The sequence below is a fragment of the Callorhinus ursinus genome, unplaced genomic scaffold (assembly GCF_003265705.2).
Source record: "Callorhinus ursinus isolate GAN/ISIS: 27379988/994484 unplaced genomic scaffold, GSC_fseal_2.0 scaffold5, whole genome shotgun sequence".
NCBI classification, from domain to species: Eukaryota; Metazoa; Chordata; class Mammalia; order Carnivora; family Otariidae; genus Callorhinus; species Callorhinus ursinus.
The window spans coordinates 82,877,320-82,900,972 of NW_027397067.1; the positions used below are offsets into that span (position 1 = coordinate 82,877,320).

At 65.3% G+C, this 23,653-nt stretch overlaps 3 protein-coding genes across 24 annotated transcripts in view; 2 read left to right on the forward strand and 1 right to left on the reverse strand.

Annotated features, from left to right (window-relative positions):
* MROH1 (maestro heat like repeat family member 1) overlaps positions 1-1,576 on the forward strand; it is a 65,757-nt gene extending 64,181 nt beyond the window's left edge. For 19 of the 20 annotated variants that reach the window (XM_073893373.1, XM_073893385.1, XM_073893383.1 and 16 more), the window contains 5 exons: positions 90-245; positions 319-453; positions 537-639; positions 723-788; positions 1,259-1,576. In XM_073893373.1, the coding sequence (XP_073749474.1) occupies positions 90-245; positions 319-453; positions 537-639; positions 723-788; positions 1,259-1,344 (546 nt within the window). In that variant the 3' untranslated portion in view covers positions 1,345-1,576. The remainder of the gene's footprint in view (positions 1-89; positions 246-318; positions 454-536; positions 640-722; positions 789-1,258) is intronic. The other variant, XM_073893384.1, reaches the window with a different exon arrangement.
* Positions 1,577-1,704: 128 nt separating this feature from the next.
* BOP1 (BOP1 ribosomal biogenesis factor) overlaps positions 1,705-23,653 on the reverse strand; it is a 26,733-nt gene continuing 4,784 nt past the window's right edge. For 2 of the 3 annotated variants that reach the window (XM_073893394.1, XM_025871330.2), the window contains 14 exons: positions 15,388-15,471; positions 4,504-4,658; positions 4,303-4,420; positions 4,125-4,226; positions 3,842-4,054; positions 3,603-3,764; positions 3,429-3,509; positions 3,280-3,349; positions 3,049-3,181; positions 2,787-2,967; positions 2,416-2,704; positions 2,227-2,311; positions 2,041-2,148; positions 1,706-1,953 (listed from right to left, as the gene is read on the reverse strand). In XM_073893394.1, coding sequence (XP_073749495.1) covers positions 1,800-1,953; positions 2,041-2,148; positions 2,227-2,311; positions 2,416-2,704; positions 2,787-2,967; positions 3,049-3,181; positions 3,280-3,349; positions 3,429-3,509; positions 3,603-3,764; positions 3,842-4,054; positions 4,125-4,226; positions 4,303-4,420; positions 4,504-4,658; positions 15,388-15,471 — 1,935 coding nt within the window. In that variant the 3' untranslated portion in view covers positions 1,706-1,799. Of the gene's footprint in view, positions 1,954-2,040; positions 2,149-2,226; positions 2,312-2,415; positions 2,705-2,786; positions 2,968-3,048; positions 3,182-3,279; positions 3,350-3,428; positions 3,510-3,602; positions 3,765-3,841; positions 4,055-4,124; positions 4,227-4,302; positions 4,421-4,503; positions 4,659-15,387; positions 15,472-23,653 lie in introns of all 3 variants that reach the window. The other variant, XM_073893393.1, reaches the window with a different exon arrangement.
* SCX (scleraxis bHLH transcription factor) lies at positions 6,256-8,017 on the forward strand. Its single transcript, XM_025871341.2, has 2 exons — positions 6,256-6,828; positions 7,781-8,017. Exons 1-2 carry the CDS (start codon positions 6,256-6,258, stop codon positions 7,817-7,819), a joined length of 612 nt encoding a protein of 203 aa, XP_025727126.1. The 3' UTR covers positions 7,820-8,017.

Sequence of the window (23,653 nt, forward strand, 5' to 3'; positions counted from 1 at the left end):
TCTGACACAGGGACAAGGAGGGTGGTGTAGGGAAGGGGCCTGAGGCCAGCACTGGCTGACACCGGCCCCTCCACTCCCCACCCCATCAGGAGAAGATGGAGCTCCGTTCTGCCTCCATCCGCCTCTTTGGGCACCTCAACAAGGCCTGCCACGGAGGCTGTGAGGACGTGTTCCTGGAGCAGGTGGTTGGCGGGCTGGTGCCCCTGCTGCTGCACCTGCGGGACCCCCAGGCCCCCGTGACCAGCGTGAGTCTCCAGAAGGGGACGGGGTGGCCAGGCCTGGCTCAAGCACGAGGGGGCTCACCCGGATGTCCCACAGGCCTGCAGGTTCGCCCTGTGCATGAGCGGCCCCAACCTCAAGTGTGAGCAGCTGGTGGCCGCCCTGCAGAAGCACCTCCAGGAGGGGCGGGGCCTGCACTTTGGGGAGTTCCTCAACAGCACCTGCAAGCTCCTGGTGAGGCCCGCAGCCGGGGGGGGGGGGGGGGGGGGGGCGGGGGGGGGGGGGGGGCCGGCCCGGGGCTCATGGCCTCTCTGCAGATGCACCACTTCCCAGACCTGCTGGGCCGCCTGGTGAGCACCAGCCTGTTCTACTTCAAGAGCAGCTGGGAGGACGTCCGCGCTGCCGCCCCCATGCTCACAGGTGAGCGGCGCCCCTCCGGCCCCTTCTACCTGCGTGGGACCCCGCCCCCGCCCCCCGCCCCCTGACCCCACCCCTGCCCACAGGGTTCCTGGTGCTGCACGTGGAGGCCGAGCAGCGGCCACAGGTGGACCTGGAGCAGCTCACCACAGGTGAGCCCCGGGCACGTCCCTGCCCCCACCCCCCAACCTGTCGGGCTGCATGGGGCCTCACTGACCTGTGGGCACCGGGGGGACTAAGTGATTTTCCTGGATTTCAAGGATTTTTCCCCTGTCACTGGTGACCTCATCGTCTCTAGTAATTCACGGAAACTTCTTAACTGTTCCAAAAGAGCTTAAAAAACACTAAAAAAGGAAAAACTATCTTTCCGTTGGCTCCCAGGCGCTCCCGGCAGAGGCCTGTCTTAGGAGGGCGGTGGGCGGGTGGCCCCCGCACAGGGCGGGAGGGGGGTGCACCATGGGGTCCTGGCCCCCCAGGCGCGGTGAACCGGGAGAGGATGGGCGCAGGGCGAGCCGAGGCTGGGTGGCGCGGTGTTGGCAGGGGCCCTGGGCTCAGGCCGCTCTCTAGAGGGCGTGCAGGCAATCCGTGGCAGCGGCCCCCTGCCCCCCCCCCCACCCCCCAGCGCTCCAGCTGCTGCTCAAGGACCCAGCCCCCCTGGTGCGCATGAAGGCCGCCGAGACGCTGGGCCGCCTGGTGAAGTTCGCCTGAGGCTCCCGCAACAGCACTACCCCTACAGGCAGCACGGGCCTGAATCCCCAAGATGGGGCCCTGAGGAGCCCCCGGCCCGAGGCGGAGTGGGGAGCTGCCGGTGCCCCTGCCACGAGTCGAAGGCCTGCCCTTCTGGAGGAGGCCGCTGGAGGCTGTTGTGGGGGGCGGGGGGGCAAGTTGCTGTACCCCCCACTCCCGTTTCCAATAAAGCCAGTGGCTCCTCAGCAGGTGGCTTGGGAGTGCAAGGACCGGACCTATCCGCGGGGGGCAGGGCAGCCGGGAGCCCCTGTACCCCATTTAGGAAGACTCCGTGAACCAGGGGAAGGCCCCACGCTGTGGCAGGGCCGCTGGTCAAAACCCCGAATCAAGGTCACGCCAGCAGTGGGCGGGGAACACCTGTATTGAGGGTCGTGAGCACGCATGCGCCGCCCCTGCCCCCGCGGACACCGGGGGGCCTAGGTGAAGAGGCGGACGGTGCCGTCGGCCCCCGAGGAGAAGACCCATGGCTGGGTGGGGTGGAAGGCCACGTCCAGGACCCCCAGGTCTCGGGTCAGCACGTGTCCCCGCAGCACCTTCACTGGCACGAGCAGCGGGTTCTGCAGCAGGTCACTGTGGGGGAGGGGAGCAAAGGGACTCAGGACGGGGGCAGGACCCCCCCCCCCGCCCCGGGCAGGGCGCACGCGGCTCAGCACTCACTTGTACACCATCCCGTGGCAGACGATGATGCTGCCGTCGTCGGAGCCGGATGCGAACAGTGGGTACCGGGTGTGGAAGGCCACGGCCCTGAGGGCCTTCTTGTGGTGCCTGGAGGGCAGGGGCTGGGTGAGGGCAGGGGAGGGCAGGGGAGGTCCCGCCGGCACCCGCACCCCCACCGCCACTCACCTCAGCACCCTGTATGGCTCACAGGAAAGGTCCAGGTCGAACCACACGAGCTTGCTGTCATAGCTGCCGCAGATGACATTGTCCCCTGGGGACAGACGGGGTGGTGGGGACCTGCGGGGTGCACACTCCCCTGCGCCCGCCCGCCCTCCCCCGCAGGGTGCACACTCCCCTGCGCCCGCCCGCCCTCACCTGCAGGGTGCACTGCCAGGCTGGACACCCACTTGCAGTTTGGTCTTAGCTTCTTGGTGAGCTCCTGGCGCAGTAGGTGATAAAGGCGGACGCTGCGCTGGGAAGCCACCAGCAGGAAGGGTCGCAGGGGGTGGAAGGCCACCCGCTGCACCTGTCCGTGGCTACGGCGGAAGGGGCTCTGGCTGCGGTGCCGGCTCAGCTGGTGGATCAGCACCTGCGTGTGGCCCGCGGCGGCCAGCACCACGGCCATGTAGTCCCCGCGCCCGTGCCAGGTCACCTGTGTCACCGGCTGCAGGAGGCAACACTGGCTTAGCTGGGCCCTCCCCTGCCCCTCTCCATCCTAACCCACACCCCCCAGCAGCCCCCCACACCTTCCCATGGCAGATGCGCAGCCTCAGGCCCCCCTGGCGCTCGTCCTCTGAGGCCTCCAGCCAGCGGGCGGGCTGCACCGCAGGCTCCTCGGGCGGGACGAAGGCACTCAGCAGCTGGTCCGTGCCGCTCACCACCAGCCGGTCCCCCAGGGCCGGGTTCAGTAGCAGCACCGAGTCCTCTCTGTGGGCCAGAGTGACACGCAGCCCCTCAGGCTCAGGTCTGCACCCGCGGCCCCTAGCACCCCCCGGGCTGCCCACTTACACTGCCACGGCCACCAGGCAGATGGTGGGGTGGGGGTTCCAGGCAACGCTCCTCACCACACCCCCCACAGGCACGGTCCTCATGCAGCGGGCAGTGACCACCTCCCAGAGCCGCACCGAGCCATCATCAGAGCCTGGACGCAGCAAACAAGGCCCTCACCAGCTGCGGCCCCCCCCCCCCCGCCCAGCAGTCCCCCCACCCAAGCTGGGAATGCCCCCACCCCAGGCTCACCTGAAGCTAGCCACTGGCCATCCGGGGAGACACTAAGGCAACGGACAAGGTCGCTGTGGCCCCTGTAGACCTACAGAGGAGAGGCAGTGAGGCGACAGACCCCCACCCAGAGGCTCCCCCCCACCAGGGGTTCCCCCCCACCTGCTTACCAGGGCCTGGCATGTGGGGAAAGGCTGCAGGTCCCGCGGCCGGGGCAGTTTCGGGATGAGGTCTTCGGGGTCCACATTCACCTGGGACAGGTGAGCTCGAGGTCACCCTGCCCCATGTCCTGTGCGCAGCCCCCCCCCCCCCGCCCCGGCGCACTGCTTCCCCCCGCAACACACCCTCATCTTGCGCTGCCGCGGGCACAGATAGAGGTCGAGGCAGCGCTCGAAACGCTCCTGGATGAAGCGGCCATACGCGGGCACGGCCCGCAGGCTGGGGAACTTGCGCGGCAAGAAGTTGAGCTTCCTCTCGCCCAGCTCCTGCTGCTGCCACGCCAGGCGCTGCGGAGACAGGGGTGAGCTGGGGGCCTCGGGGCCAGCAACGGGGGCCCAGACCCCCACCGCAGTGCAAGGCCCACCTCCTCTTCACTGGGCAGGTACTCGGGAGGCGGGTTGTAGGACTCTGCATGGCCGGGCAGGGCCAGCTTGGGCGCAGGCACGTGCATCTTGTGCCGGCCCAGCACAGCGTCAGGGTCCTCCTGCGCCCAGAGGTCATAGAAGCTAGGGGTGCGGTCCCGGGGCCGGTGAGGCTGGATCCAGCCCATCTTGATGGCGTGCACCATGCGAGAGACCTGCAAGGACAGGGCAGGTCAGCGCGCGTGGGGACGTGGGAGCGAACTCCGGACCGTAGACGGCGCCTACCTTCTCCTTCTCCACCAGGGACGGGATGAAGCTGCGCTTGTCGGCGGGTCGGTTGGTCACTGGGTGGATCATCAGGTCTCCACTGAAGAAGTCCACAGCCGGCTGGGAGCACAAGCAGACGTGTGGGCCGGGGCCCTGCAGCTGACCCCCACACCCAGGGCGAGCTGCTGCCACCTACCTCGTACGGATCGAAGCTCCCGTCCCCAAACTGGCCCCGCTGCAGCCGCCGCACCAGGGCCACCTGCTCGTCGGTCAGCCGCACATCATGCCCTGTCATCCGGTCCTGCACTGTGCGCCTGGGGCCGGCCGCCCATCAGAGCCAAGCTCGAAGCCCCCCCCCCCCGCCCCGCCCCCACTGGCCCCATCCAAGCCTGCTCACCAGTAATCAGGGTTGTCCATCTTGTCCAGAAACTGGTCCAGCTCGTCACGGGTCCGCAGGGGCTTGTAGATGCGCCTGCCATCCAGATCATAGCCCACGTGGGGGAAGTCATCGTACCACTCCAGGGGCACATTGCCCACCGTGTTCCGGATGTCCTGGGGCAGCAAGCCAGCGTGTCAGCATCGGGCACCCACCATGCCCGCCCCTCCCTCCAAGCTCCCCAAGAGTCACAGGCAAGGGCAGGGGGAACCAGCGAGAGCAAAGGGATGGGCCTCGAGGCTGGTGGGACGGGACCCGGGCACCCTGAGACGTGCCCTCTCCCTGGGGTGTGACGTGGCACGGCGGCCGGTGCTGTCCCCCATCCCCCCCCCCAACTGGCCCTCAGAAGCGCCGGAGCTGTACCTTCACATTTTCCACTGAAGTGGTGCCAACCCCAGAGCCTCCCCCCTGGATTCCTTGGCCAGGACTCTGGGCAGCCACAGACAAGGGTGACCTCATCGCCCATGGGCTCCCTCCCCTGGTGGGGCCTTAGGCAAAAATGGGTAGTCACAGGCAGGGACTCAGGGAAGACCCCACCAACCCACTCCAAGGGGACGTAGAAGCCACTGCGTTCTGCCCTGCAGGCATTCGAGGACCCCCCCTCAGCCCTCCCTGGTCCTGCCCCCCACCCCAGAGCAGCCACATTCCTGGACACACATTCCTGGTCGAGGCCCCGGCCAGCCACCACCCTCCCTCCGCCCAGCACAGAGACTGCTGCCCAGGCGGCCGCTTCCTGAACAGTGGCCACAGGGGGAGGGGCCCAGATGAGACTGAGCACAGCGGGGAGCCCGAGGGCCCCTTGCAGCAGCACAGGACCCCCTGGGCTCTGCCCATCTGCACCTGCCTGCCCCAGTCCTGCCAACTTTCATACTCCCAGCAAGCCCGTCCTTTGGGGACACCCCTGTGCCCCTGCCCTTCCTTCTCTGCACAGGAGTGGGGGGCCACCCCTGAATTGGACCGACCCTGGATCATGCAACAAGGGAATGGGGAGGCTGCTCCAGAGCAGGGGTACAGGCAGAGAGTGCAGCTTGTACCAGAGCTGGAGGGTATGGCTGACACCAGGAGGCTGTGCCACCCGGGGACCCCAAGCACACCTTGGGGTGGGGGGCAGCCTTGGGCAGTGGGGTGAACTCCAGCCCCCCAGGGCTCTGTACCCCCTCCCCACTCTGCCTGGCACAAAAGGCCCAAGTGTACACAGGAGAGAGAGACAGAGAGAGAGAGACAAACAGGGTGTGGCCCGGCACCAGCGCCAGGGCATCTGAGTTAACTTGCTCCCGCCGGGGGAGAAGACCTGCCTGGGTCACGGGTCCCACTTGCCCCTCCTGCCCCCTGCCGAGGCAGAGGGAGAGGGCTGCACAGCCCCGGTACCGCCCCAGAAGGGGATTCCCACTTCCCCACAGCCCCCAGAGACAGCGAGATGCTGCAGGCTCCTTCAGCGTGGCGCGGGAAGGCAGAGGGACGAGGGCCCCTGCTCTGTGCGGCCTCCGGGGGCTGGGAGGCGGGGAGGAGGGCGGGCCGGCGCGGGGGAGGGGCCGCCGCCACTATAAAGGCCCGGCCCGCGGCCCCTCTTCCAGCCCGGGACGCACACGTGCGCGCGGCGCCGCAGCCGCCACCGCGGGCCACCGAGACCCGCGCCTCCCCGGCCCCCGGGCGGCCGCGCGGCGGGCGGCATGCGCTGTGCAAGGCGGAGCTGACGGCGCGCCCGCCGGCCCCATGTCCTTCGCCATGCTGCGCTCGGCGCCGCCCGGCCGCTACCTGTACCCCGAGGTGAGCCCGCTGTCGGAGGACGAGGACCGCGGCAGTGAGAGTTCGGGCTCCGACGAGAAGCCCTGCCGCGTGCACGCAGCGCGCTGCGGCCTCCAGGGCACCCGGAGGCGGGCCGGGGGCAGGCGGGCGGGGGGCGGCGCCCCGGGGCCCGGTGGGCGGCCGGGCCGAGAGCCCCGGCAGCGGCACACAGCGAACGCGCGCGAGCGGGACCGCACCAATAGCGTGAACACGGCCTTCACGGCGCTGCGCACGCTCATCCCCACGGAGCCGGCCGACCGCAAGCTCTCCAAGATCGAGACGCTGCGCCTGGCCTCCAGCTACATCTCGCACCTGGGCAACGTGCTGCTGGTGGGCGAGGCCTGCGGCGACGGGCAGCCGTGCCACTCGGGGCCTGCCTTCTTCCACGCGGCGCGCCCGGGCAGTCCCCCGCCGCCGCCCCCACCGCCCCCCACCCGCGACGGCGAGAACGCCCAGCCCAAACAGATCTGTACCTTCTGCCTCAGCAACCAGAGAAAGTTGGTGAGTGTCACCCACGGGGCATCCACGGAAAAGAGGCGAGGAGGATGTGGCGGCCTCTGCCTCCATACCACCCCAGCTACCCACACCTGCTGGGCAGAGAACAGGGCCAGAGGCCGGCAGAGCACCCCCCCCCCCCACCAGCAGCACCTGTGATCCGGTGCGCCCAGGGGTCCAGGAAGGGAGGAGCATAAGAAGGCCCAGCTGGAGCAGGCAGGGCTGGGCCCTCCTTGGGCCTTCTCCCCTCGAGTCCCCAGGGACACAGGTGCCCATGGGGACCAAACAGGGCCAGCCAGGGCTACGTGGGAGTCTGGGAAGCAGGGAAGACACCAAACTGGAAGAGGCTGGGGGACCAGACCAGGATTGGTTCAAGAAACTCTGGCCCCCCCACCCTGTCCCCAAAGGAAGGGGACTCCCCCACCCCACCCCCATCTGTTTGCCCTGTCAAAGCCCCTGCCACCAGCCCCAGGCCTATCAGGCACCTGCTAGCCCTCCTGTGGCCCTGGCCCAAGACCCCAGGGCTGCCCACTCAGACCCCGGGCGGCTGTGGGCTCTGCAGACAGGAGGCTGGCGGGAGATGTGGGGGCTGGGGGAGAGGGCCACGTTGCGGGAGCGCTGGCCGGCTGTGATTTACAGCCCCTGCCGTGCTTGGTGGCACCGGAAAAGCAGGGTGAGCAGGGAGAAAATGCGGCGCGGCTTTCCCCGATCCCCATTTCCTCTCCAGACAGCACGCGTGAGCTCCTGGGGCCTGAACATCTGGGAAATTTAATTTTACAATTTCGGCTGTGCAGCAGTGTACTCTCCTCCCCAAACTGCATGGGGAAGCTGGGGTGAGCGTGGAAGGGGGTGCTTTCAGCACCCACCATCTGAGACAGCACCCAGTGGGGAAGCCCGGAGGCGCGGGCTGGCACTGGGTCTGTGGCCAGGCCCTGACACTGCCCCCTCCCCTCTGCAGAGCAAGGACCGAGACAGAAAGACCACGATTCGGAGTTAGAGGCGGACGCCGCTGGGCTATCCACAGAGAGCCCCCGTGGACCTGACTCGGGCACAGGCCTCCTGTGGACGCCCAGCAAGCCAGCCCTGCCTCCGGCTACAGTGGGGCCGATGGACAGACAAGTGTGCAGGACTCTGCACTGGCCCAACGGGCCCAGGCCCACCGGAACCTTCTGTGCTGGCTTCCTACCTGGGTTTTCTTCTGGTCACTGCGTGCTGGCATCTTGTGTCTTTGATATGATAATATAAAGTCTGGAAACTTTGTATAATTAAAAACAAAACAGTATCGTCCAACCGTGGAAGCACACAGTTCTCTTGAACGGTTCAGAATCCAGCCTGAGCCCAGCCCTCATGGTGCTCTCTCCGAGCTCACTGCTCCCACCTTTGGTGCTCCCTGGGCCAGAGACACCAGTTCTCAGGGAAGGCCTCCACCCTCCAGGGGCTGGGCTACCCCTCCCAGGCCTGAGGCAGAGTGAGGCACCTCCTCCTGGCCTGGGGGCTGAAGGAGCCCGGTGAGGGACAGGAAAGGACAGAGGGAGCCCACTGCCATGCAGCAGGGGACCGGCCAGTCCGGGGTCCTCTCCAAGGGCCTGCCTGGCACCCAGGCGTCCCTGAAGGGGTGAGGAGGGCAGAGCTCACAGCACGATCATGCCAAGCCTCGGGGCGTCAGCCTTTGCCCAGAGACCCAAGAAGCGGACGCCTGGGGGAGGTGGAGTGAGGGGCGCTGCCCGGCACAGCAGGTTTCCAAGCCTGGGTGGGCCTAAGGGTGCAAGCCAGATGGCAGCCACCTGCATTCACCCCTGGGCCCCCAAACAGGGCTATGGGTCCCACCCCTGCTGGGGTGCCCTGGCTCCCCCTCCCCTACGAGCTGTAAGAGGAGAGGAGCTCCATGACCCCTGCCCCCCCGGCCCTGCGCTCAGCCCTCTGCAGCACTGCTCACACGGGAAGGAAGGAACCCTGGCTGCCTACCACTATGCCCCACCCAGCTCCTCTAAAGGCCCCACCTGCTCGTGAGGAGGGCAATTTCAGGCCCCCTCCCCGAGCTGTGCACAGCTGGCTGACCATTAAAATCCTGCAGGTGACAATTACGGTTTAGCGGCTTGAGCTCTGCTGGCACAGCACAGAAGAAAGGCAGGGGGCGGCCCTCTGTGAGCCACCACCCCATCCCCCCCCACACCCCCTGCTGGTCAGGCAGGCCAGCAGCCTGACTTCCGGCCAGACCGGGCAGGGAATGGCCGAGGGCGCCAGGTGCCGGCCCTGGCCCCCCCCCCAGCCCTCAGCACAGGCTCCGGGGCCCCCACTGACACCCTCCTGGGCCCCCAGGGAGAGGCCAGGTGCTGAGGCCCACGTGGGCACCCCAACAGGGCAGGGCCAGAGCTGCCCCCCTCCTCTGCACAGAGGGGCTCCAGGGAACTGCGAAGCAGGAAGCGGTGGTGTAATTTTGGAGGAAACTCTCAAAGCCAGAGCCATTAAGGGCCAGAGGGGGGGCTGTGTCCAACGTGATAGAAATATAACAGGATAAAAAGACGCCACGGCAGGTTCCATTCAGAAAGAAACCCAACCCCAAATTTCCTTTCCCTAATCCTGCAGGAGCCTACAGCTGGCCAGAAGGAGGGAGAGGCCAAGCCCCCCACCCCGCCCGCCTGCCCGGAGACATGGGGGTCCAGATGGGGGCTGAGGAAGGCCCTGGGGGAGGTGTCCAGGGGAGGCAGGTGCACCCTAGGGCCTCTGTGCCTGCCTCCCCTGCCTCACTGGTTACAGGATGACGTTCTATGGGGAGGGTTTGTGGCCCACCTGCCCCTCACCTACTGTAATCACATTTCCACAGCTGAGCCTGGGTGGGGGACGCAAACCTCCCTTACGAAGCCCCCCCCCAGATGACGAGCACCTAAGTGGGCACCCACCTTGTGGTCACGGAGCAATGCGGCAGGAGACAGAACGGGGAGCAAGTCCGGCGTGAGGCCAGAGGGGAGTGCAGAGGAAGGGACAGCCCCTGGAGCCCCAGGACTGAGGGGGTGTCAGGAGACCCCTGCAGGGCGTGCTGCCAGTCTGGGAGGCTGGTGGGAGAGGACGGGCCCGCTGGGATGGTCCCCGGGGACCTAGCCCATCGGGGCACGGTGTGCACGGGCCAAGTTCTCCGCTGCCGGGCCTGTGACTCCCAACAGTGGCTGCAGCTTGGCCGACTCAGGCCTGGGCAGCGGGCCCGTTGCTGCCTGAGCTGCTCCGGTAGCAGCACGGCGGCGGCGGCGGCGGTGAGGGCCTGGCCCGCCAGCCAACAGGAGGGAGCGGAGGGGGCGGGGGAGGAGCACTCCGTCACCCTCCACTGCTCCAGAAATTCAAACCAGACTGGGGGTGGCGGGCTGGCCCGAGCCCGGCGGCCCCACTTGAGTCCACTCGGCTCCTCACAGCCGCTGGGCTGGGGGTGGCAGGTGCTCCCTGCCCACTGCAGGCCCTGCTTCCTTCCCAGAATGCTGGCCTTGCCTTCCACCAGGAGGGACAAAGACCCAGGGCTCCCCCGTGTGTGCACCCCAGAGGCAGCTGGAAAGGAGGGGCCGGGCCCGCGCCCTGGGCCAGCCGCCGCCGCCTCTGTGGGCCAAGCTGGGCTGGAAACACTCTGATGGGCCCCGGCTGTCAGCTCCCTGTCCCCGGCCTGGGGAATGAGCTGCCGGCGGCACCACATGATTCATCACCCGGCCCGAGCCCACAGGCCAGCCGGCCCCCACCCTGCTCAGCACCTGTGGGCTGCCAGGAAGCACATGTGACCCTGTGGGGGCAAGCACCCCCCGACCCCTCCAGGTCAGGCGCCGAGCTTGGAGGTGTGGGCTGAGGACACAGACACCCCCCCCATGCTCTCCTGGGGGGGGCCACTCTGCCCCAAGGACAAGCCTCTGGGATGGGGCCAGCAGGGGTCCCCCGCCCCCCAGACTGCACCGGACATAAGCAGCAAGCAACAACTGGCTGATGTGTCGGCTGGGATTTTTCCGCTCTCGATGAGCCCCTCCCCTCCCCCTCCCCAAAGTGGCTGCAGCTGTCAGGACCGCAGATTGGAACTGCAGGTACGGCGCTGGCCCGCTGCCCACCTCCCTCCCGTGTCTGTCTGCGAGGGAGGAAGCCGGCCCACCTCTGGAATCCTTCACTCTCTCCTCATTCTGCCTCTCTCCCACCTGTCCCCTGGGAGCGTGGGGTCAGCCGCCCTCGCTCAGGCTCTCTCTTTTCCCTTGCCCCTCTCCGATTACAATGCCGGCAGTGTTCGCTCAGCCCCCTGCACGAAGCTCCCGCCTGTCTCTGAGTGCCGCTCAGCCTTCCTGAGCCTCAGCCTCTCCCTGCTCCTCCACTGTGTTTAATCTCTGCCACAATACAGGGCAGGGGGAGGCTGGGCCATGTGCCCCAGGCTCACCTGCTGCATCTGAACCCAAAGAAGGTTCCAGCAGGATGAGTCCTGGTTCACGGACCAGAGGCGAGAAAGCCAGGTCCTACTTGGCCTCTTCCTGCCTCACAGGCCAAAGCCAGGTGAGGAGACCCCAGCAGGGGACCGGGCCAAAAGCAGAGGCCATGAACCAGCTGGATGGGCCAGGGGGTCCAAGTGGGGAGCTCGGAGCCGCCCTCCCCAACCTCCTCCATCAGACCGCCATTTCCACTTGCTGACTCAGGTAGCAGGGCACCTCTGCAGCAGCCGGCCCAGACACCACCGCCTGCCTCTGTCCATCCCTCTCAGAAGTGCCGCCAGCCAGGCCCACCGGAGCCTCACATGTGTGCTGGCCCAGGACCCCTCTGAGACCACTGCTTGGCCCCCCACCAATCCCTCCATGGCTCGGAGGTAGCAAGTCCACCCTCCGTGGGGTCCATGGGAAGGGGAGGGTGTGCCGAGGCTGCCCTAGCTCCCAGGCCCTCAGATCCCTGGCCCCCACCCACCCTGGGGGTCCCCTGACTCTGCAGTCCAGGGTGCGGGCACAGGCTCATGGCCCCCCTGCGGAGTGGAAGAGACCTGTCCTGAAACAGGTCTCACACACAGACACACTTCAAACACAGAGCTGCTGCTGCTTGAGTTGGGCCTGGCCCCAGCGCTCCACACCTGCCCCATCCCCTGCCCCTTCCCCAGGGCTCCACACCTGCCCCTGCCCCATCCCCTGCCCCTTCCCCAGGGCTCCACACCTGCCCCATCCCCTGCCCCTTCCCCAGGGCTCCAGAATCTCACTCTGGAGGATTCACCTCAGCCCCTCACTGGGGCCTCGGTCCCCAGCCCACTCTGCAGTCGCTATCCCTCACCCACCTTCCTACAGAACTTGCCCTTGCCCCAACTACCAGCCACACCTCCAGCCCCAGGGCAAACCCTCCTCCCTCAGGAGGCCCCTGTCCCAGCACACTCTCCCACCCCCTGCACGGCTGGGCTCCTACTGCCAAGGAAACGCTCCAAGTGGGCACACACAGCAGGCTGGGGCCTCACCACCCACATGCCCCAGCACCAAGGGACCCTGCTCTGTCCCAGAACGCATACTACACCCCTTATACGGGACAGCTGCTTCCACCACTGCACCCCCCCCACTGACCCCTCCCCTGCCCTCCCCAGGGGGAGCCCTCTCTCCCGACTAGGGAGAAGCACCAGGCCAGCACGGGGCGGGTGCAGCACCGGCAGGAGGCCATGCCTCCTGCCCCAAGCGCCGCAGGCCTGGCTCAGAGGTGGAGCCCCACCGCGGCACCAAGGGGCACTCTGCGGTCACAGGCGTCACGCCCACGGCGCCCTGCGGCCACCTGCAAGGCTGTGGGTCAGACCAGTGGGAAGGGACAGACTCGCAGGCTGGCTGTGGGGGTGGAGGGCCGACACGAGCAGACCCAGCGCCGGGCGCTCTCCACAAACAGCTCGAAACCTGAGCCGACAGGCTCCCGCTGACGCAAGCGCTCTGAGTGCGCGGGCGGCCAGGATGGGCGGGGCGGCGGCCCCGGGAGGAGCGGGAGGCCGCCAGCACTGGAGGCAGCTGCCGGTTCAGTAGCTGGGAGAAGCCATTAACGGCCGTTTGGCGAGAGAGCAGAGGGGATGGCGGGCTCCGCATACAGACAGGCCTGGGCCCGTCCCTGCGGGACCCCAAGTCACCGCGAGGCCAGGGCGCCGTGGAGCCGGCCAGGGCCGCAGCCCCGCCCCTACCCCCGTGGAGGTCCCGCGGGGGACAGGAGGCTGTCAGGCCCAGGGGTTCAGGGACTCGGATGACGGGGGGGGGAGGATGCCTCCCAGCCTCGGTGGCCAGAGTTCTTAGCCACCCTTCACCTCTCACCTACTGCCGGCCTCAGTTTCTCCCAGCTGCTTGAAACAAAGAGGGGCCCAAGGCTGTGAAGGCCGCCAGCCCCCTCCCCCCACCCCGCCCCACCTCCCCGGGGTCCGGAGGCTGGATGAGATCACGTCTGTGAGGTGCCGGTGCCGTGGGAGCGGAGTGGGGTGGACACAGCCTGCGGCTGCTCAGGGCTCCCCCCGCTCCGGGACCCCCGCCAGGCCCAGCAGCACATCCAGGGGACTTGGGCCCCAGTGCAGCTTGGGATGTGAATTTGGGGACTAAGGGCAAATGTATGGGAACAGGGCTCAGAATATCCCACGAAGGTAGAGTGTCACTCAACAGTCAACATCCGGGGTGGGGGGTTCCCCAAAGCCAGACCCAGAGGAGGCCAGCAGTCAGAGGGTCCGGGAGCCCCAGCGTCCCCCAGCTCAGGCCTCAGATCCAGACCCAGGGAATGGGCAGGGCAGGGTGCAGGGGAAGGGAGGCCAGGTGGCACTTCCACCCCACCCCCTCAGGCCTCCACGCTGCAGCGTCCGTGAAGGTTGTCTCTCCCAGGAGCACCAACCCTGTCAGGACACTTCTGCTGCTGGCCAGGGCCTTACGTGGGGTCCAGACAGCACTGGCCACCCCGAAGGACACTGCTGGGAGAATGGACTGCCCTGACACTGCAGGTGTCCCCAGACTGTGGACCCTCACAGGCTCCAAAAAAACCACAGCAAGCCATGGGGCAGACCGGCCTCCGAGCCCCTGGCTCCACACCAGGTACCCAGTGGGGCCACTTGCTGCTCAGGCCCCGGGGCCTCTTCCCCAAAGCCCAGCGCACTTTGCTTGGATTGCAAAGACACCCACGACGTCAGGGTGGAAGGAACCGGTGCCCACATGCCCCCAAGCACCCCAGGCACACGTGCTGCTCAGGGCAGGGAAGCATCTGTTGGCCTGGCGAGCTCCTGAAAGATGAGCCCCCTCGAGCCGCGGGCCGGCTGTGCTGGCAGAAGCTCGGGAAGGCGGGCACCAGGGCCCCCGCCTGTCACTTGGACATATGGGATAGTCATTGCCAGAGGAAGCGGCCCCCGCAGCCCCCACTGCGGCTCCAGGCCAGGCCGGGCGGCCGGGACGAGCGCCTCCCTGTGGGCAGGCCCAGGCCCCTCCCCCGCCTCTGCACTCCATTTACAACCATCATCGATTTCTCAAAATACCAAATATAAAAAAGTAGCCGACAGGATGTGGCTGCCGACAGCCAGAGCCCCTGGGAGGGGGGAGACAGGCAGGGAGCCGCACTGCGCTGGCCCCCCCTCACCGTGTGCGCCCGCTGCTCCGGCCAGGAAACCAATTTATTTTGTTTTGTCTCTGTTCTCTGAACGCACAGAGACCAGATCGGGCGGGCAGCCAAGGCTCCTGCAGCCGCTGCCAAGAGAGCGTGAGCATGGGGGTGGAGGCCGAACAGGGGAGGGGGCGCGTGCCTCCCCAGGCCCCGGGACAGCCCCCGACAGGCGGCAGGAAGAACTCTGGAGGACCGCCATCCCTGCGAGGACTGCACCAACGCAGCTGTCCTCCCCCAGCCCCGAGGCCCACTGTCCAAGGAGGCACACACCTGGGCGGGCACCACGGTGCGGGGGCCACAGCCCGGCCAGTGACTGGGACACACCTGGGAGGGGACGGGCAGGAGGAGACAGCCACCTTGGGGGCTCAGAGCTCCTTAGCTTCCAGCCCTCCCAAAGCAGGCAGGCCCAGGTAGCAGAGACACAGCCTCTGGCCCACACACTGGGGCGTCTGGATGCCAGATGGGGCACTCCTAGCCCACCACCACGCTTGTCCCTTCAGACCCTAAACTTGAGGGGGCACCCGGGATTCACCGAGGCCCACATCAGTCCACACCTCGAGGACACCAGGGAGGGAAGGGGCAGATCACCCAGAGGCCACCCACCTCCTGCACGAGGCTGCCAGGTGATGCTGCTTGGGTCTGTCACCCCGGGGGCCCAGCACAGGCCAGCGGGTGTACGGAAGCCAGCCCCGCCCCAGCCTCTCTGTGCCCGCCGAGAGCACGAGCGCAGCCTCCACAGAGCACGAGGGACCCCAGTATCAGCGGGCTGCCCCACAGATACACCCAGGGGTTCACCATGTCACGTCCACCCCAGTTCCTTCCCAAGCAGTGACACACAGTCCGGGAGACATGTATCCCCAACCCCGAAACTGCCCTTCCGGACCACGAGCGCGGCCCGTCACGGCGGCCTGACTCCTCTGTACCCAGGGCAGCACAGCCCGGCTGGGGAAGGCACCCCCGCCCCTCGTGGAAGCATAACCCCACCTCCTCGTCAGAGCTGTCCTCCTCTGCATACTCTTCACAGCCCTGCACGCTCGCCGCCTCTGTCCTTGGGGAAGGGGTCCCAGCCTGTAAGACAGAGGGGACAATGGTTATGTCAGGACACGGACGCCCTCTGACCTCGGGCAGCGCCCACGCCCGCAGTCCCCTGCCCCCTCCTTGATGGTGGCGGCTCAGGAAGAACAAACTGTCCCTCCTGCCGATGCTGAGGCCAAGCTTCCCGCCGCCCCCAATATCTAAGCAGCTCCAGCCTGGCCCTGGGCCTTAAGACAAGACCAGTGACACCCCAGGTCTCCGTGGGCCTCTTGGACCCCACCTGAGATCCTCTGTCAAGGGCCAGATTCATCACCGTGTGCTAGCTCCAAGGAAGGACCCCAGGGAAGGGCTGACACCTGTACCAGATGGGAACAGGAACACTCAGCAAGGAAGCCACCAGCTGAGGGCTCAGCCGCCCCCGCACCCTCTAACGAAAAAAAACTGGCTGCAGGGCTCCTGGCCCAACGGCCCATACCCAGCCCTGCCAGGCCTAGGAGAGGCTAGGGTCGGGGAGGAGCAAAGTGGGGGTGGCCACTTTGTGGCAGCAAGTAAGGGCAGGGCAGGGCCCACACCTGGGCCGGGCCCTCTGGAGGGTGTGTGGCACCTGCTGTCAGCCACTGTGGCAGGACCCTCTCCCCCAGGAGGCCTCAGTGTCTGCAGCAGCTGAGAGCCACACTCAGCCCAGTCAGCCAAGGGCCCAGAGAGGCACCCCTAACCTACAGAATGCCGGGAGGACACAGCCCCCCAGGCCAACCGCAACCCACCAGGTCAGGGAGTGGGTGCCCCTGAACATTCACACCCTAACCTGGAAAACAGATTCTTCCCTCACAGGGTGGGGGAATCGGGTGTACCGGAACCGGGACTGATGGGGAAAACAGCCCTACCTCTCGCTCCTGGGCGCAGTAAAGTACTCGGGAGCAGGGGCCCCTGAGCGAGGCACCCCCGCCAGAGCCCCACTCCCCCTGCCCGGGCAGGAGCCAAAGGCCTGTGAGGTGGCTCTTCCTCTCGCCTGTTTTTTCCCTCAGTATAAGGAGGGTGGGAGACTAAGTTTTTTTCCAGGCCAGGAACACGGCGGGATTCGGTTTCCATGTCTCCCCCACCCCCGCTCCCCATGCTGCACACACTGTGGGAGCCCTGCCCACTGAAAGTGGGTCAGCTCAGCCTGATGGGTGCAGGGTGTGGGTGGGGGGCAAGGAGGGCAAGCCCTGACCAGGACTCAAAGCTCTCCTCCATCCTTGCCCACAGGGAGCCCCGCCCGCAGCAGCGACCAGTGGACACACCTGCCCCAGGCCCAGGGCCAGGCAACAAGTCTCCTCAGCAAGCGCCCTGACGCCAGGCCAGGGCCGACGGATCCACGGTGCCGGCCTCCGGCCAGACTCCACAGCTGCCCACGGCACCAGCCCACCCAATGCTCTCCACCAGCACTAAGCTCCGGAGAGTCCCACGCCACCTGTGCCTCAGGCCACGGTCACGGGGTCCCAGCAGGAGATGTCACGGCCCCTCATCCTCCAGTACACCCCACCTCGCCCCGTGCAGGGTGTGGCCGGCCCCCGGGGACAGCATGGAGGAGCAGGGAGCCAGAGGCAGGCAGGCCCCCCGACAAGGAGGGGGCCCCCCAGCAGTGGGGCTGCAAGTTCCCACACAAACGAGCTGGCCCCCCAGCCCTCCTTGGTCTCCCTCCAGAAGTGCCGCCAGGGGGCAGCAGAGTACAGGCACGGCCCGGCTGCAGGAACCAGGGGAGGCTCAGGGAGCGGCGCACACCTGTGGACACACCTGTGCACACAACACCTGTGCACACACTTGTGGACACACTTGCCGTGGTTGGGCACTGGGCATTTAAAAAGAGGAAAACTTAAAGAGAACGTGAAACACAAGGGGAACACATCTTGTTTCTCTGCCCACCCCAAGACCATAATTAACACCATGAGGACCAAAGCAGGGGCCCCCAGGGGGCTCTGCCTCGATGGCATCGCAACTGCTAGGGACCCCCTGGTGACCAGCATCAGACCCAGCCCAGCCACACCCCACTGCCACCGCCACGTGGCACGTGACAGCTCGGCTCCTCCAGCTTTTCACGCAAGCCGGACCCCGACAGCCCCCGCGGTGACTCAAGACGAGGGCGGCCAGGCTGGAACTTGGCTCCCTGCACGGCCCTCCGGTGGGGTGAGAGAGATGCAGAGGGCAGCAGGGGAACAGCGGCCCCCACACCCTGAAGGTCCGCGGGAGGTGCGCCAGGCTTGTGTGCGTCCCTGACACCTGGGAGCAAAGGTCAAATCCAGACTGCGGCCGCTAACATGCGTTCTCAGGGATCTGGGGTGCGGCACAAACACACGAATGAGCACGAATGAGAGTCCACGGAGCTACTGGCCTGCCGCAGACCCCGCAGAGCGGCCAGCAGTGCTGCTAAGCCTCTTCGGGGAGCCCAGGACCCCAAACGGCAAGTATCAGTGAGCTCTGCGCACGCAGCTCATCTGACAAGAGACGCAGACTGATACCGAGCAGACACGCACAGTTTCTAGAGTATACACCACTGGGCCCGAAAAGACCAGGGACAACACAAACTGAAACTCCCCCCTCGTTCCTGAGGGAAAAGGCAGGTGACTCGCTGGAGGGCTGGGCGCCTGAGCCGGCCTTGTACAAGGAAATGGCTGCTTACAGCAGAGACTACTCTGTGCTCCCCGCCTCCCCATTTACAACAGATGAGTTTAATGGGACTCGATGCCACCACCGCAAACAGCTGTGTGGAGACGAGGCCCAGGACTAGCACCAGCTCCAGGCTTGATTCACACGAGCCCTTCGGGCTGGGCATGGCAATAGGATAAGGGGGGGGCATTTTGTACACAGTGGCAAGAATACGGCTGTTTCATTATTTTCTTTTAAATTTACTTGGGGACACCTGGGTGGCTCAGTCAGTGAAGCATCTGCCTTCAGTTCAGGTCATGATCCCAGGGTCCTGGAATCTAGCCCTGCATCAGGCTCATGCTCAGCGGGGAGCCTGCTTCTTCCTCTTCCCCCCAGCTCGTGGTCTCTCTCTTGCTCTGTCAAACAAATAAGCCCCTTAAATATTTCTTTATTTGAGAAAGAGAGAGCGCACATGTGATATGAGGGAGGGGCACAGGAAGGGAGGGGGGAACAGAGAGAGAGAGAGTGTGCGCACATGCATGTGGGGCAGAGGGAGAGGGAGGAGGAGACCGAGCAGGGAGCCCGATGCAGAGCTGGATCCCAGGACCCTGGGATCATCACCTCAGCCGAAGGCAGATGCTTCATTGGCTGAGCCACCCAGGCGCCCCAGGAAAAAGAGTCTTAAGCAGAGTCTGAACTGAGTGTGGAGCCCAATGTGGGACTCCATCTCACGACCCTGAGATCCTGACCTGAGCCAAAACAGAGTTGGGACACTTGAGCAACTGAACCACCTGGACGCCCCAGGCTGTTGCTGTTTCAAACCATGGCTACAAATCTTTGACTTTCCTCCCACTGAGGGCAGAGGCTATATGCCCCCTCCCCGACCCCCGCAATCTGGGTGGGTTTCTGGCAGGCTCACCTATCCAAGGAAAGCAGCCCAGACCAACAATGTGTGAACTCCGAGTCTGCAGCTGTGCCCCTGGAGCCCTGAGCCCTTTGGATGAGGAGAAGCCCAGCAAGTGCCAACCATGTCCCAGCCTGGACAGATGAGTAAAAAGACCCCATCTGTTCTTCCTTAGGACCCTCACCTGAGCCCCAAAACATGAGGTGTGATGAATGATGACTGTCCTAGAGCAGAACATAGCAGAACCCTGCAGGGGCACAGGAAAAGGTGACGTGTTCCGAGTGCGCAGCCTAATTCTCAGGTGGGACCCAGCTGAAGGCAGCTGTGGGTCACCCCAGACATGACACCACCTCACCCTACCTGAACACTGATCCCCAGAAATGATGGTGCTGCAAATGGCTGTCTGATGCTCAAGGCATTGGGATGGACTGTGGAACGGCTGCCTGCCTCCCCCCACGGGGACCAATCCCACCTGGGCAGCTGGCTCACGTCCTTAGCTCTCCCAGTGGTCCCCAGGCACTTCCCAGCTGAGGTGAGCTCTGCTAACCAGCTGGTGAGACTACCTGGGGGTGCTCCCCTTGTGGCACCCCACAAGCCACAGCACCCACATCCCACTCCACCAGTGCCCACGCCTGGACCCCAGTGCGGGCAGCACCACCGCGGCCTGGGCCCATCAGAGGATGCAGGGAAGCGAGGACCCTCCTGCCCATTGAGAGGCCCGAGTGAGCGGGAAGCACAGGTGGGGCGCCGAGTGGGTGTGCTGGGACAGGGGAGCCTATTCCCCTCTAAGGTCGGTTCCCGCCCCCCAACCGTTGCCTGAGGGTGAAGGCAGGAGGGGCGCCGGCAGCGCAGCAGTGCGGGGGGCACAGCTCCTCTCCAGCCTCCTTTGGGGAGGTATATGCAGAGGGCTCTGTGGCTGGGGCACAGTGTAAGGGGCAGGGGCCGCAAAGTGTGCCCCAGGAGACCAGCCTGGTAAACAGGGACTCAGGTCAACAAGGTCGTGGAGCACCAGGACAAGTGAGCAGGCAGCCAGTCCTGAGAGGACCCGGAGACAGGGGTGGGTGCCCTAAGTGGAGGCAAACGGAGTGAGCGGACATGAGAAGAAGACGTCTCTCCAGTGGAGAAGAGCAGGACCCCGTGCCCAAAACTACACGCGTCAAAACAAACAAGCAAATCTGCCAGTTGCGAGCAGCCTGCAGCCATGGACCTCCCTGCAAATGCCCTGAGCCCCCAGACAAGACCTCCGCGGAGGAAGATGGGGACCCCATGGCCCCACCCTCCTGAGCACCTACTAGCCCCCCAAATACAGTGCTCTTCCTCCCTTGAGCTCCTCCAGCCCCTGCCAGCACCCTGAAAGGACATCAGCCCGCCTGCGTCCCCGACTCCCAGAACCAGTGAGAACGTGAGTTACTGTCCCGCCGCTGAGCATGCGGCTACTCACAGGACAACAGATAAGGGAGACAAGGAGAGACAAGATGGCACCTGGCGCCACAGACGGGAGACCTCAGCGCAGCGGAACGGCAAGGGCCCTGGCAGTCCTGACCCCCTACGGGCAAATGCACAGCTGCTCCCACCAAGGGACGCCGACCAAAGGAACTTCTGAGATCAGGGGAAGGAAACTGAGGGTCAGGGAACAAAGGGGGTCAGGAGAAAGTTCTAGGACGAGAGATTAAAAAGAAAAGAACCGACGGAGACAGCTGTTCCTTCCTAATATTCCTTCCCCATAAGGCCCTGCCGGCCCCCTGGGAGAGGACCTGGGGGTATTTCCTGGGGTCCACTCCAGCCTTGAGCTAGAGCCCCCGGGAGTGGGGAGCGGGGAGCGGGGAGGGGGTTGCAGGCCCAGCTGGGCAGAGAGGCCCAAGTTCAGAAGCGGCACACACCAAGGGTCTACGTGGCCTTCTCCGACCCACTCGAGGAGAATGAAGTGCAGCCTGCCGAGCCGACCCTTGAGACATGACAGCAAGGAAAACCTCCCGTTTGAGGCATTCCCGGTACAGAACATGCCCCTTTGTAATGTGATGTAAGAAAATACCATAAAGCAACATGAAACCACATCTCCCATTTGTCAGAGCAGGAAAAACAAAGACTCTTAAGCACACATGGTCTCGGCGGGTACGGAAAATAGGTGACTGAGGTGGCTGTCATGAGTGCTAAGTAGCACTTCCCTTCCACTAAAAATGCTCTGGCCTTTGACCCAGAGATGTTTCTGGGAACGCCTCCCAAGAACTGCTTGCACATGTGAGAACGAGCATACGCCACGGGACTCCAGGAGCACTGCCCACCCACCGGGGCGGCCCCCACGCACCGCGGACACCAAGTGGTGAGGACAGCTCTCAGAGCCAGGGGGAAGAGCAGAAGACAGAAGTCAGGAAGCCATCAGGCATGGCACAAACGGGAGCCTGGATGTGCAAAGAACACCCTAGACAGACCCAGGCACAGTCCTCACCCTTATGCAGGGGCAGGAGGCAGGACAGTGGGAGGGACGACCCTCAGGAGCTCCCCAGCGATCACTTTGCTGTGTCCTGCCATGCTTGTCACGTAATCCCACACAACCCCTAAAAAGAAAGTGGTGGATGTGTCTGAATCGCCTCCAAAGACCCAAGAGGAAGTGGAGGAGGAGCTCACATACAGTGGTGCCCAGGACAGCCTGGCACCTAAGCGGGCCATGTCTCCCCAGGGTGACCCTGAGCACCTGGGCCACGTAACCCCATCCCTCCCCATGGGAAAGGAAGGTGGAGACTCGGGGCAGTCCCCCTGGAACGTGCCAGTGATCACCCGCCATCCATTCTCATCCCTGGATGGCTTCAGCAGGATATTCATGGCCAGCCTGGGACGGCCTGTGGCAGACATACCTGGAACCCATGACTTGTGGGGCAGGGTCCCCGACCATGACCTATCAGCCCCGTTCCCCCCAGAACAGGAAGGCAAACCCTCCGGCTCCGTCTTGTAGAGGTCACTCAGCTGACTGGAGTGCCTGGGCCGGGTGCATCCCACTCTAGTCCGCAGAGCTGGACCGTGCGCAGCACCACCCCCTGCTGGCTTCAGCCTCAGGCCGTGCATCCCTGACGCCAGCGCGCAGTCCCCACAGGGAGGCGGGGTGATGTCAGCACACAGCCCCATGGGGAGGCGCGATGCCCTTCGGGCGTGTGCAGCAGGGTGGCTGGGAGCCAGGGGGTGGCTCGCCGATCCTTGGAAGTGGTGGAAGCCTTGACACAGGTTAAGGGGGACAGAATGCGGAAGGAACAGTGGCAGGAGCAAACAGTGGCCGAGAAGTTAGGGGAAAGCCCCGTAGCGTGGTGCCGGTTGGCAGCCTGGTAAGAACCAGGCCCCAGAGAGGAGGCACAGGAATGGGAGGAAAAGTAGCTGGGCATTTTCTGTGGCCACAGAAGCCAAAGTGGGTCCCAGGGAAATTAGCACTTCCACTTGCAGAAATAGCTCCCCTAAGACCACTGTTTGCAAGACCATACAGGTGGCTGAGGCCAGGAGCCTAAGATCTCCGGGGGCTTTCTGCTGCAGAGCTGGGGTAGCTGGTGACAAGCACAAGCTGGAGACACTGCTGACGCGGGTCCACAGCCCCGACGGGGGCTGGGAGACACTTGTTCTAGAAGCTGCTCAATGGAGGGGGCCTTGGTTTGCTGGCTCACCCCGGTGGCAGAACATCTCGACAGAATCCTCCATGCTGTGACATGTGACAACCCACCAGCGGCAGCAGACCCCCAAGAGGGCCGTGACCCCGCAGAATCCCCAATATGGCAGGGAAGTGCTGCATGTAAGCACCCTGGACTGGCTTCAGGGCCCAGTGACAGAGCATGACAGGGCTGCCGTGGGGACTACTCCTGGACAGCCAAGCCAGCCGTGACGGTAGGAAGACAGGAGAACGCGCAGGAAGTGGTGGTGGCTGCTGGCCCGGTTTCCAGCTACGAGGCTGCACGCTAGAAACAGGCTCAGACCATCCAAAGAGTGAGTGTGAGCAGAAGAGGTGGAGTGGGGAGCCAGCTCAACCAAATGGAGGAGTGCGGATGGCTCTGGGAGAACAGGAGAGATGGGGGGATTTCCACCGAGGACTGAGAACACCCGCCCCCCACCGCAATCCTCTCTCTTGGCCTAGAGAAATTCAACCCTAGTAGAATGACAACCGTGCTTCAGAACACAAAGTATTCCAACAGGGGCCACCTGTACCCCTCAATTAAAGCACAATAAAGCCAGAGACCTGAACACCCAAGCAGGGCAGGATCCTGCGGTGGCAACCCAGGGTGGTGTGCGGAACTCAGAACGCCTCATGACTTGCGGGGCTCATGTCCAGGATGACCCACAGGAGCCAGGGCTCAGAGCCTGGGTGTGAAACGGGAGGAGCCCAGGGGGCTGACGCACTGACGCTGCCCCGCGCAGCGCACACCGGAGGGGCCGCGGTCCTGGCTTCAAGCCGGGGCGCAGGTCAGGCTGCTGTGGAGCCAGAGACAGCCTCACCCGCCTCTGAGAACTGGCCCCATCCAGGTGGCCCCAGCCAGCTTCCTGCACTGAAGGCTGCCCCCTCCTTCTGGAGAAGGGAGGGCTTCAGTCCCGGCTGAATGGAGCAGCAAGCAGACCCGGGAAGGTGGCCTCGCAGAGAACACACGGCTGGGCCGCCAGGAGTGTGACGGAGAGCCCAGGCGAGGAGCAGCCCAGGCGAGGAGCAGCCCAGGCGAGGAG

What these genes read in the sequence shown, in the direction of transcription:
- SCX (XM_025871341.2), top strand. Translation starts at nt 6,256, where the DNA reads ATGTCCTTCGCCATGCTGCGCTCGGCGCCGCCCGGCCGCTACCTGTAC. An exon ending in TCAGCAACCAGAGAAAGTTG is followed by an intron (nt 6,829 to 7,780) that starts GTGAGTGTCACC and finishes TCCCCTCTGCAG; the next exon opens with AGCAAGGACCGAGACAGAAA.